Consider the following 13,804-nt stretch of genomic DNA (forward strand, 5'->3'; position numbering starts at 1 on the left):
TAATACAGTATAGGTCGTCTCCACACTCCCATCATGTAAAGGGAACACAGTGATGCTGGAAAAATACTATGCAAGTTTTATGTGTCAGTTTGTTAAAAAAGCATTAAAACATGCATTTATTGAAGAATATGCACCATGTTACAATGAGTTAAAAAAAGTAAGATCAGGTCATAATTCAGGACCCTATGCAGTTGTGTTTTAGTGGCTCAAATTCCTTGACAAATTTGGATTTAATCTAACGACCGAAAAACAAACTAAGGTCTATTTAAGATCAACCGTTTGGCTGCCTCACCATTTAAAATGAAGCAAATGTGACACCTGAAGAAGTACAGTAATCCAACACTTGTCTTGAAAATGTTTACGTTAGATAAAAGTTATAAAAATATGAATATTTTTCTCATTCAGGTGATCTTTTGGAGGGGCCAGGAATTGTGATCCCAGGTTTGCAACCAAAACAACAAACAAACCACACACACTGAAGTCTGGACAGATTTCTTCTTGCTTTATTACTGTATGTACAGTAGGATGCATTGAAAGTGGTGCAAACACAAATAAGAGAAAACAATAGCGAACCCACACGCAAACTTAATATTGTCAACTTTTCCACACTATCGACTATTCTTTACATCCATTAAGACAGCATTTGTAGAGATCACAAAATCAAAGTGAAATTCACTCAAAAGGTAAAAATGGTTTGTGGTTTACATTTAGGTACTGTACATGTATATCAACAATACAGAGCAAAATATATAACCACAGAAAAAGCTTTGAAAAATACTCTTTGTTTCCAAAAGTCTAATGACAAACAAAAACTGACAAAAGTGCTATTGCCTTTACAAAACAAAATAAAAAATTTACTTCACAGGGTAACTTCAACCTCTGTAAAAAATATATTCTGAGCCCACAATGATCTGCAACTGGCTTGTTTTATTTTCTAAGACTTAAATGTAAAATTCAAGTATTCAATCCCAGTTAATTAATGATAAGATAAACAGCATCCAACAACAGTCGGCAGCGAAACACCAACAGAAATGACCCCAAAATGATTGCATACAGTGCAGTGAAAAGTATAACTGAACAAATACATGATGCTTTCAGTGTGTCTGTGAATGTGAGGATGTAAAAAAAATAATATAAAAATCAGTAAAGTTTTCGGGCTGATTGATAATGTAAGTGAAGCAGCTTTGAAAATGTCTGATTATAAGAAATCTTAGAAAAAAATGTGTGTGGTGAATGAAGTCAAACTACCAAAATATCAGCATTTTCTGACCGTTTAAAAGTCTTTCTCCACCTTCTCAATAATCTTTACATCGATCACACACACACACACACACACACACACACACACACACACACACACACACACACACACACACACACACACACACACACACGAGGGGAAACCCTGAATCAAAGCAACACACACATCCTTCCCCGCTCTACTTCTTCGTCCCCTTGCCGTCATTGTCCTCACTGTCATGATGTCTGCTGTCATGGGAGCCGCGGTAACCCCGGTGCTCGCGCCTCTCGCGGCACTCCCGGCACTCCTCCTCATCCTCTCCCTCCTCGTCCTCGTGGATGATCTCCACCTCCAGTCGGCCGATGTAGAGAGATACCGCGCAGAGCCAGAAGAGGGCGACAGTGCCCACCGCTGCGCTCTGGAGCAGCAGAGCCGGCACAGACAGCAGCATCATCCTCCGCAAGGCGAAGAGGCTGCCGATGTACGAGGCGCCGCCAAACGACACACACACACCTCCCAGGATGAAGAAGGCTGAGGGAAAACAGATTGATGATGTTATTGTAGAAATCCCATTAATTTTCTCACAGCTCACTGCAATTAAATGTGGGATGGAGGCACATTGGGTGAAAGGATAAAAAAGAATAAAACAGAAATCTTTACTCGTGTGCCCTTGACTGATCTTCAAAACAGGTAAAACATGTGAGAAATAAAGTAACACATTTATTCTGACATAAATAATGTTGACCATGGATGGTAAGTTTTGTTTTTATGGTTGTTTACACATTAATGTGCATCAAACTCAAAGACTATTTAATGATTTAATGAAGGTCTCGCTTGATAAAACATTTAACACTCAAAACTGGTATTTCAGGCAGCCATGACATTTCTTACAACTAGATATCAAAGATCTCGGCTCCTTATTTACTCATTATGATTTAAGTCAATTGCAGAAATCCTTGTGAAATTATTCATTATAAAACTGCTGAATCGAAAGTCTACCACAAGGTTATGTTAGAAAGTGATTGATTTCAGGACAAAAAGAGCTGAGGCGTACTGCAATGCTTATAGTTTAAATAGAATTCTAGTTATTGATCTTCATAATCATTATATTATTTCTCTTTTTAAAGAATTTAGGACCACACCAACTCCTTGATACTAAACTTGAAACACAAGCTACTGTTTGTTAATGCACAACAACAGAGCTTAAGCTAAGAGTGTGCTGGTTCGAGCGACGGAGCCCCGTACCATATCCTGCTTCTCGTCCCACTTCACTCTGGACAAACGCGATGACTCCGATGCCGGTCGCCAGCAGACCGTTCCTGAACCACGAGAGGAATCCTGCAAGACAATCACATTCCAGCCTGACTCAAATGCATGTATATGAATGCATATACCTCTATATACAGCAAGTTTAAGCAATGTTGAGAGCCAGAATGAAATTTTCTTTATGTCTTTTTTTATGCGTCTTTTCAACGTTCACAATTTATGTCCAAGTGACATCCGTACAGGGTTCAAAATGTTGTTACAATGTAATTTTAGACATCTATTCAACTTCAGTTACAGATGTCTAGAGAACTTGTTGTGGTGCAAAATTAAAGTTTTGTGTCTGCCAAGTCTTACTTCATGTAGCAAAAGCCACAGGGAGAATTCAAACCCTGAGCTTAACCTCAGTTGCCTGCATGAGGCATTTACTTTACCAGGAGAGCTATTCATCACCATGTTTGGTCATCCAACCTTGAAATATCAGCCTCCCTGATGAAAGCTGGTGAAAACTTTCATCCTGGCTCTCCAGTGGAAGTCTTTTCAACGTCGTCAAAGGCGTTGAATTGACATCTTTTGGCTCATGTTTCTGCTCAGTGGGTAATAGCAGATGTTGTGAAATGTAGAAAGGGTTGACAGATTTATCTTTTTGTAGGTGTGCAAGGTTTTTTTCTGAAAAGGTCAGTTTTTTTCCCTTAAGACCATCCTTGAAAACATTTTCAAACAAATCGGGCTTTTTCTTTGTGAAGTTTAATTGGCAAAAAAGTTCCAAGGTTGTATTTGACGTCCGTGGACAAACATACTGCATCATTTGCCGTTCTCACACAAAGCTGGGTAAAATTAGGTTTTTCAATCTTAATGCAACAACAGTATGAAAATCCTGGACTGTATATATGAAGTATGTACTAGTAGAAGTGGAACTGGGGCACAGCTTTAGTGTTTACCAAATAACTCCTCACACCTGTGGGATCAAATCTCCCACTGGGACAATAAACCTGAGGGTAGGAGCACTTCCTGGACTCAAATTAAGTTAGTTAGAGGTAAATTTAAATCTAACACCTCGATGTCAGTGTTGCAGTATTTATAACAAAACCTTCGGTGAAAACGTAGGGCCATTAAAGCAGGAATTACATATATCTTTTATCTCTTTTAATTCTCTTCTTTGTGGTCTACTATAATGAATAACAATCAGTTAAAGGCCATGTACAGCTACACAGGTGTAATGTGCTCAGGTTGTAATTGGGTGGAGTTTAACTACGTCACTCATCTCTATGTGCTGATAAAGACAAGGCCGACACAATAAAGGCTACAACATGTCGGTGTAAGTTGTCTCACCTTTGAAGTTCAACAAAACATGCAGCGAAACCGGTTTATTATAATTACTGACTCAGTGTACCAGCTGCACTATTTATTCTCCATCTTCTTATACTGCCTGCTCAACACTACACCCACTCCACACTTCCAGAGTCCAGAGAGTCACCACCCATCACTGTGACAGACTAAAACCCTGTCAAGTCCAGAAACTGTTCGATCATTCTCTCCACTAAATGATTTATTCTCATCTCTCACTACCTGATGGTCACCGAATGTTAGATGGGCCCTAAAGTTTTGGCAAAGTGTTTACAAATTGTAAAGATGTTTTGCAAAAATCAATACATTTCAAGCAAACTGCAGTTTAAATCCAGCACAATCTGTTATGCTAGTTGTATGTGACATGTACATCTTTTATGCACAATGGCTGAACATAATTCCTCGTTAATAACATCTGTTCAATACTTGATTTTGCACACATTTCTATACATCAACATTGGAAAAACTACGCAATTTCATATTGTGATACTCATTTCAACCACATTGCCCAGTTCTAGAGATTTTATGTGTGTTGTTGTCGTGTTATGACATTATTGTTAAACAGTAAATATGTAATTCAGTACCTCAAAGCCCATGGTTCGAGTTATAATCTAATCTAAGATTTGTGGGGGAACACTAAAAGTAACCCTAACCCTGACAAACGTAAGGGTGGAGACGGCTACATGAGATAATAGCAGAAAGGTCGCGTTCTGACAGAGAGAGAGAATACATCTACGTCACTAGGACAAATGGATATAACGTTTCTTACTCAACGAAAGAAATATCTTCATGTATAAAGTTTGCCGACTGTACAAGTAGGCCCAAGTAGTTTTCTTAAAGTTTATACAATTTCTCCTGACGCAACATGTTTCAAAATTGAGCATTTTTTTAAGGGAGTCTGGGGGACTTTCTCCACTTTCTTCTTTCTCTGAACTGGTAGCCTATATTAGTCACTGTTAACTGGATTTGTAGGATTTCACATGTTCACCATCAATAGGCCTGTCACGATAACAAATTTTGCTGGACGATAAATTGTCCTAGAAATTATTGCGATAAACGATAATATTGTCGCTTTGAGACCATTTTTCAACTAATATAATGATAATGGCATAATAATGCAAGTACACCCTTTCAAAGATCAATAAACCTTTATTTCTAAAGAATATTTAACATTGGAATGTGAAAAAGACATTTTAAATATCCAAAATAAATAAAGATGGAGGCTGTGGCCAAAGCAATTGAGCCATGGCCAGCCACTACTGCAGCAACAATGTTAGCACCATTGTCTGTAGTGATGCGGAGGCGTGACGGTACACGTGATGATGATGACGTATGTGTTTTTTTTCAAGGTGTTTCCCAGGTGTCCTCCTGTTAATCTAAACATGTACCAGCTGTCTGTTTATAATCATATGGATGCTGTTATAATGTGTTGTGATTGAGATCCTGAACCACCAAACATCCTGGAAAATGACAAAGTTACGTTTTTCTATAATTTACATAATTACATAATTGCCATCAGTAAACTGGACGCTGTCTGACTATTTCACTCTCGGGGTTCACTAAGTTCACTGAGTCTTGTCGGGAGGGCTGACTGTCACCATGACAACAGTAACTGACCGTCGCGCGACAAACACTTGGTGAGTTAAAGTTTTTTGCCGGGGACAGACGCTGTTTTTCGGGCAGAAATGTGACGAAGAGTCGGTCGGACCGACAGGCTGACAGACACTTGGTGAGTTAAAGTTTTTTGCCGGGGACAGATGCTGTTTTTCGGGCAGAAATGTGACGAAGAGTCGGTCAGACCGACAGGCTGACAGACACTTCTCCACGAATAACTGTGGTATTTTTTTCCTCACATAAGTTGCCAAAGACACGACCAGTTACTACGTTCCTGTTGTTTGGTCCTGTAACGTTGCTTTGTGGGACATTTATTTTTATTTTGTTGAGTGAAGGATCTGTAGAGTTATCAGACACCAACACCATCAGATCAACACGCCCTCGCTCCGTGCCGCCGGCTCGGTTCGCCTCTGATACTACCTCCGGAGGCGCAGCGAAATTTCACCCCTCACCGCATCTGAAACTTTCACACAAAGGCGGATGCGGAGAATTGGCGCAGTATCCCCGCATGCAAATGGCGTGAATGGGGCTAGTGACTGACAAGAGGGTTCTAGTGAGAGACACGAGGAAAACAAACAAGCATGCAAATGGAAATTATCGAGTCCGGCAAAATTATCGAGCTCATTTTAATTTATCGTATGATTAATTGATTTATTGATTATCGTGACAGGCCTAACCATCAATAGGTTATATTCTTTAATAGATTTAGTGTAAATTGAGAAATCTGTTGAAACAGTGTGTTCAAACAGCTTCAGACATAGACAGGGCTAACGGACACTTTTGACAAGGAAAGAAACATCATAATGTATTATATTTAATGCCGAATTTACACGAAGGAACAAATTATATAGAATTTGCTGTAGCTGTTTCACAAAGTTTGTTGAGTTTCTCCTCATGATGCAGCAACTCTTAAAATCACGTGATTTGTAAGGGGGTCTGGGGTACTGCCGTTACTTGTGACTTCTTTACATGGTCCATGACTTTCAACCCTGTTAAAACCTAAACCTCAAGAAATGTTCCATCTCTGGCTGCACCAAAATAATGATGTCAAAGCAGGCACCTCAACCAGCTGTCACAGGTAAATCACCTGCTTTATTATCACCATATGTGTCCATAAAGGAGACATACTTTGAGGTTTCATCCCATGGAGGGCTGATCTGTTTCTGTGGTAAGAGACAACTGCTGGACACACATTAACTTTGATGTATGAGACTGAAGGTGTCATAAAACACATGTCATGTTACCTGTCTCATGAGACTTTCTCAGCATCTGGAAACAATGGAAGAAGAAAACTATTAGAAACATCTTCTACTGTTATCAGAATCATGTGTGCGTGGATTTGTAGATTTTAGTCAAGACAAAAAGGAGACACATTTTCGTTTTAATAAGGCTCACTCCATGTGTTTCCCTGCCGGACTGAACCCACCAGAGCGTCCGCCTTGTCGAGGTCTGTGAGCTGGTACTGCTGCTCCGGCCCCCGGCTCTTCCCCCACGGTCCCTTCTCTACGACCCGCAGCCGCGACGAGCCGTGCAGCCTCCTCAGCGGCGCTCCGGCGCACGGAGGCCGGGCCGGCTTCACTATCCGGGCGAAGTGGGACAAGGCCGGCGGCAGCTGCCTTCTCAGGAACAAACTCAGGAAAGCCATCACATCACGAGTCGGTCCCAGGCGGCTAAAATACGAGCTAAAAGCGAAAAAGCACAACACGACCTCCGCATGCCCTGTGAACTCTCACCTGGTCGACGACAACCCGGAAGTGAGTTCTGTAAAGCCGCATGACGCAGTGAAAAGTTTAACAGCGCCGTCATGCGACGGTCAATATAACACAGGATTTTTAAATTAAATTAAATATAGAGGAAACCCTTACTGAGATTATTTTAAATCACAGTTGATTTTTATGATAATTTTTGTAGCGATATTCCCCCTCTAAATTTAAATAAAGCGAAATAACCTGCAATTACACGTTCATGCCGCACGGGGGCGCCAAAGCACAAGGCTATGACATATCACATTTATTTATTTATTTTACTGTGATGATAATAATAATAATAATAAACTTTATTTACATAGCACCTTTCAAAGCAAAGTTACAAAGTGCTTTACAAAACTGAATAAAACACAAAGCAAATAAAATAATACACATTGGAGAGTGAAACACGCAATAATAAAGCAGATAAAATCACAGAAATGCAATTTTATACGAATGGGTTTTCAAAATTATTTAAAAGATGAACTTGATAAACACACATTGGAGCACATGTAAGTCTGATTTTCATCTTGTCATAAAAATACCATATGAATAAATACAAATAAAATATCTTTTATTAAAAAATCGGGTAGTAAATATGATATTGTATTTTGTTTTTACATTTTTACGTTTCATTTACACATTTTTCCTAAAGATATTCTGGACAAATTTGAGAATTTGTGGAAATCTTCCACACCCAAACATGTGTATGGTGTTACACATATAACAAAATTAGACTAATTAAATGGGCTTTGTTCATTTCTAACTGACTCTGATGTCTGATGTGATGCTCCAGCTGTGGATGTAAAACAAAATGTAGCTACCGGAAGGCTGGAAAAGCAAAGTGGTTTCAATACAGACAGATAATGCCTGTCATGGTATATAACTTTGGTGCCTTAGAGAGGAACATTAGATAGAAAAGAACATGATTTAGCCGACGTCAGCATAAATATTAACTAGAAAACATCTGATGTTATAAACACACTGACAACTCTTATACTCCTCTTTTCTTTGTGAAGCATGTAAAGTAACCATACTGATACTGTTTAAGCCTGTGTGCTTACACACTGGACCTGTGTGGATGTGTGTGAGGTTTAGGGATGAGTGGACGGCCTCTTCCTGAGGGCCTTTTGTCTTTTTCTTCCCGCTGGGACCCACAAAAACCACGCCTGTCATACCTGATTGTTCAGTGTGAGGAGCACAGAGAGCTGCACAGAAGTCTCACGTGGGAGTATGTATTTGTGTGTGTGTGTGTGTGTGTGTGTGTGTGTGTGTGTGTGTGCGTACATGTGTGTTGACAGTGAGGTCTTTTACAGACGGCCAAATCTTTGATGTGATGCGCAGCTGACCCTCTGGTCGCTCTCACGCTACTGTCCCCAACACAATAGGAGACTGATGTTTGCACACACAAACACACACACACATGCACAGACTCACACAACAATTATCCAGCTTATAACAGTACGATTATTTTTGTCAGTATACTCCTGAAAATGTCACCTTCAGCAATAGATACTCATATTAATATATTTCTATCTTTATAGGTGCCTGTTAATCATTTCATATATTTACTATACACACAGTATGTATGCCAATACATTGTACGCAGAACCATATATGCAAACTTGTTGTAATAGGATGTTACATGTATGACAAGGGTTGATTTCTTCAAATCCTGACACATGGTTAAACAAAGGATTTGTCACATCTATGTTTATTCCTCGAAACTTAAAAAAACAAATGTGTTTCACCAAAGATCTCTGATTTGTTTGTTTCTTTTTTTAATATGTCCAAAGTATTTGTTTTTATCATATTGTGGTGATAAGATTACTGTAATACACACACCCAAGCATGCACACACACACACATACACAGGTTCACTGGGTGTGATCCAGGCTTCCCAGGATGCTGTCCAGGACAATTTCCTGATAAAGTAAAGGCCTCTGTAGGCGTGTGTGTGTGTGTGTGTGTGTGTGTGTGTGTGTGTGTGTGTGTGTGTGTGTGTGTGCGTGTGTGTGGAGGGTGGAGGAGAATGCTAAATGTGAGCATGTGGCAGTCTCGGTTCAACCTGCGTCCTAAACAACCTTTAAACAATATATTATTCTGCGTAGTCATGCACCCTATCGAGTGTATCTACAGTTCATGCATACGAAGATAAAAAGATGCCAGAGACTTTAACTTGACTTTGTTCAGTGTGTTTAGACACGATGTTCTGAATGCAAACAATAAAACAGGTGGTTGTATCACATGCATCTGGACAGTGTGCCAGTGTTTTGAGGGATTGGCATATTCTCAGTTCTCTTGGACTCGGAGTTCTGTCATGAACTCACTGTCCCATTTCAACCCTTTGATGAACATACAAGTGTCCGCATAAAGAGTTGAATAACAGCAGTCGGCGCAGAATCAGTAGAGAAGTTGTGTCTATACGTGCTTTGCATTTGTACAATGAAAAAAAAGAAAAAAAGGGAGTAGTTGTAACAACTTCAAAAGTGTACTTTAGTTGGTAACCAACACATTAATTAGGTTTTTTCCAAATCAATTTCAAAGCAGTATCAAAAGGCTCAGATAAACTTACAGGATATAAAAAAATAACAAAAGAAGCAGGCACATGCTTTCTATCATTGACTCAATACTTGGAACATCACAAGCTGAATCACACAGGAGGAAATAAGGACGTCAGTACAAATACTTATCTGTACTTTCAGGTATCTGTACTTTACAGAAACAAGACAGAAACAGATAGAGAGGGAGACTTGATGCCAACCCCTGAAATGTTGGTATTTGACGTTCTGGGAATGAGACTCAGCAATCAACTATCTTTGTTGTGCATTTACAAACAGCTCGGACATATCCTACTGATTCTACTTTTAAGTTTAATAGTCTTTGAATTATATTAATATGACGTGGACTCCAAGTGAAGCTTAACTGTAATGTGATGCACACAAAGTCATTTTTTAAAACTGGTCCAGCCATTTTTTTTAGTGAATTCATACATGTGGTGGCAGTTAACTAGTCGTGGTATTAAACTGAAAATGAGTACAGTTGTGATGTATCAACATAGTAAATAGCAAATTGAAAGCCTACTATAATTCTACAGATAGGACCTGACATAAGGTAGTTAGCATATACAAATGCACAATGTAATGTACATGAACAAACTGTATATGAACAATGTGCAATAAGTTGTGTTACCAATGTGAAATATGCACCGATTTCTAAACTGTAGAAATGCACTTACTTCAATTTAAGTGCATGATGACACTTCAGTGACTGAAGTAAACCAGATGTTGATGCATATGGTGTATTGCGCAGCATACAAACAGATGTTGGAATCACATTTTTCTGCTATAGAGACTCTTTTATAGATCAGTGCTCATATGGTCATCTTTCTCCCCGCTGGTTCACGGACCAACTGTATTTCACGGTCACTTTTGATGCCATAATGAAGTGCAGCGTGGACAGAGCGGTTTAGACATTTTAACTGCACACAGAAAAGTCCTCTTTATATCTCTGTGAGCTATTTTAAGGAAGGCTAGCGGCACAGTTGATCCTCAAATTCCCCTGCCTTACCACTTCGCTAACCCGTACCACCGTCTGTCCTCGCTGCTGTCACTCACTTTCTTTCCCCTTTGCTCTCATTTCCTCAGTTTTACTCTTCGAACCCTCTTCCTCCTGACTCACTCCTTATTGTGCAGGTCTGGATGACTGGTCTCTGTCATCATGATGGTTTTTTTTTGTATTTTCCGTCTGATTTTATTTCCTTCCTATTGATTTTTGGGCAGAGCTTCTATTACTCAAATCTCCATCTCAGATTCTTGTGTTGTGCAAATCTGTCTTTCTGACATTAACTCAATTTTTGACGCTACCCCATTATCCGATTCTTTCTTTTCTTTTTTTTTTGTTTACAAAATCACTGCGGCTCTCTGAATCTCTGCATTTTTCAGGATATGTCCTCCAACCACTTTTTACCCAAATTTCTCTTTTCTCCCTCTGCCCAAACCCGGTCTTTATAAATAATTACAAAAACAGATAGTCCATGATACCAAAGTGCTGCTGTCTATTTTTAAAGTGGTCATCTGACTGGCACGACGGTCGTCATTTGTGTTGTCATGCATCCAGCAGCAGCAGTACCAGCATTCCAATTTTTTATTCTTGCCGACACATGTTAAATGTGATAATAGTTTCCTGAACAAACATAGATTTAGGACAGATCTGTCGAATGTTTTAAGCTGTAGTGGCCTTTAAAAAAATCAGACAGCTCAGCGAAAGTAAGCGAGTCTGCTTATAGGCCTCAACCGTCTGTTAACTCTTTGTTATCCTCTCTGCTCGATTCCTGTGGCGTCAACAGAAAAGAGGAAAGAGAGACTGATAGAGAGGAGGAGGAGGAGGAGGAGGAGGAGATGTGTATACGTGCAGAGCAGCACTAGTCTGTGTTGCACAGTCGGGGGGATTCCAGCCAGCTGCGTTGAGAGCGCTGACCTTGGCAAAGAGTACACTGTTTTTCAGTCCTCGGGACAAACAAGTGTTGGATAGAAGTGTCAGCAGACAAATGATTTACTGAGATGAGTTAAAGGAGAGACGCTACTGCTTAATAAGTCAGTGAGGAGCGTGAAACATGATTATAAGTTCAAAACATTTTAAGACACAGCTACTTAGTACATACTTAAGTTAAATTTGTGGTACTTTTTTTCATTTCATGCCACTATCCACTTCTATTTCACTACATTAGAGTGAAATAAAGTACTTTTTACTTCACTACATGTATCTGACCACTTTAGTTATTTTACAAATTAAGATTTTGGTACAAAACAAATGAAGAGCTTATGAAATAGCATGTTTTGTTTTCAATCAAAGGATACTTTCACCAATTCTACACATTAAAGTTTGTTTACAGATCTGGGGAGTGAAAAAAAGTAGCATTAAGCCTTTTGTGGCTCCAGAGGAAGCTGCATGTAATCTATTAAATTAACTCCAGTGATGTCACTCAGTGGCTGAGTTGTATTGTCGGTAAAGTAGGTTTCGAAAAGCAGTCCACTGGTCCAACACTGCACTCCTATAAAACTGTTGGACATCGCCTTTTTTATTACATGCATCTTTCTTCCTTCTCAAAACCTGACACCTGCATTACCCACAATGCAACTTAAACACTGTGTGACATCGCTGGAGGCAGGTTATCAGATCTATTCCATTTTTAACATATGCAGTAGTACTCAAAACCTGAAAACATACTATAAAGCTTAAAATTAGTGGAGTTACCCTTTAAACGACAAGAAAATTAATTGACAACTATATTGATAACAGTTTAAGTCATTTTATAAGCAAAGATGCAAAACATTTCAAGGTTCCAAGATTCAAGATTCAAGATTAACTTTATTGTCCCACAATGTGGGAAATTTGTTCTGGGCCATTCGCCCATGCTGCAGCCATAAGTAACACAGAACATACAATTACACGCAATCACATACAATAGATATGCACATCTATATCATACAAAGTGCCGGAGTGCAAAAAAGTGCTAAAATTGTAGTAGGAAAATTACTAACCTATACAAAACAAGCAAACGCAAGTCACCTGAACTTATCTGACCTTATTTAACAGCTTGATTGACACGGGAACAAACGAGTTTTTGAATCTGTTCAGTCTGCAGTGAGGAACTCTAAACCTTCTACCAGACGGTAGCAGCTCATACTCGCCATGCAGGATGTGTGATGGGTCACAGACAATCTTATTTGCTTGTTGCAAAGTGGCCTGTTCATAAATACTCTGACTGGAGAAGTGCTCTTTCACACCAATAATTATATAATATATAATATAATATATATAATATTATATATAATTCCAGTTTCCCAAATGTGAAGATTTGCTGCTTTTCCTTTAAATTAAGACATTTTGGACGGACTATTGGTTGGACAAAATAAACATTGTGAAGGATATCACAATGGGCTCTGGGTAATTGTGACAGCATTTCTCTCTATTTTCTTATACAAAGCCAATCATCAATTATATGAGGAAATAATCATTAGATACAGTCTTATACAAAAGAGTTGAGCTCCACCTCAACTAACTAAAACAGTGAAATCCTGCATTTACGTTAATGCATGAAAAATAATAATGCAATGATACAATATATAATAATATGACGGTATTTGGGCACTTTTACCTTTGATAGTTTAAGTACATTTTCCTGATAATACTTGAGGTAACATTTTCAACACCAAACAGAGTATTTCTACCGTGCAGTATTAGTACGTATTAGTATACCGTTTTATATAAATTATGTAACTATGTCATATTTCATTACGTAAACTGTGCATTGTAAGTTATTTTGAGGGAAAATATCATGATGTACCAACACTACAGGATACAGGATGGGAAGCTGTCGGGGTTATTTAATGTTGCAGGTGTGTGAAAGCGTGTGTTTCCAAGCTTGTTTTTTCCTTTAATTATAGTACAGCTTTCCTTTTGATCTCCTGGTACGTGGCAGCGCTGATTTATTTTTGAGGCGACTTTGTTTTCTCCGAAGACATTGTTGTGGCCTACATCTCCGGCTAATGCTTTGCACATGTGTGTGCTTGTATGTGTGTCAATCACCACC

The 13,804-nt window shown here is 39.0% G+C and overlaps 1 protein-coding gene across 1 annotated transcript; it reads right to left on the reverse strand.

Annotated features, from left to right (window-relative positions):
- Nucleotides 1–481: 481 nt before the first annotated feature.
- tmem160 (transmembrane protein 160) lies at nt 482–7,188 on the reverse strand. Its single transcript, XM_073480199.1, has 4 exons — nt 6,891–7,188; nt 6,709–6,733; nt 2,486–2,578; nt 482–1,771 (listed from the first exon to the last, which is right to left on the reverse strand). The coding sequence occupies exons 1-4, from the start codon at nt 7,107–7,109 to the stop codon at nt 1,440–1,442; spliced, it is 669 nt and encodes a 222-aa protein (XP_073336300.1). The 5' UTR covers nt 7,110–7,188; the 3' UTR covers nt 482–1,439.
- Nucleotides 7,189–13,804: the final 6,616 nt, after the last annotated feature.

Source organism: Pagrus major, chromosome 2, assembly GCF_040436345.1.
Source record: "Pagrus major chromosome 2, Pma_NU_1.0".
Lineage (NCBI taxonomy): Eukaryota > Metazoa > Chordata > Actinopteri > Spariformes > Sparidae > Pagrus > Pagrus major.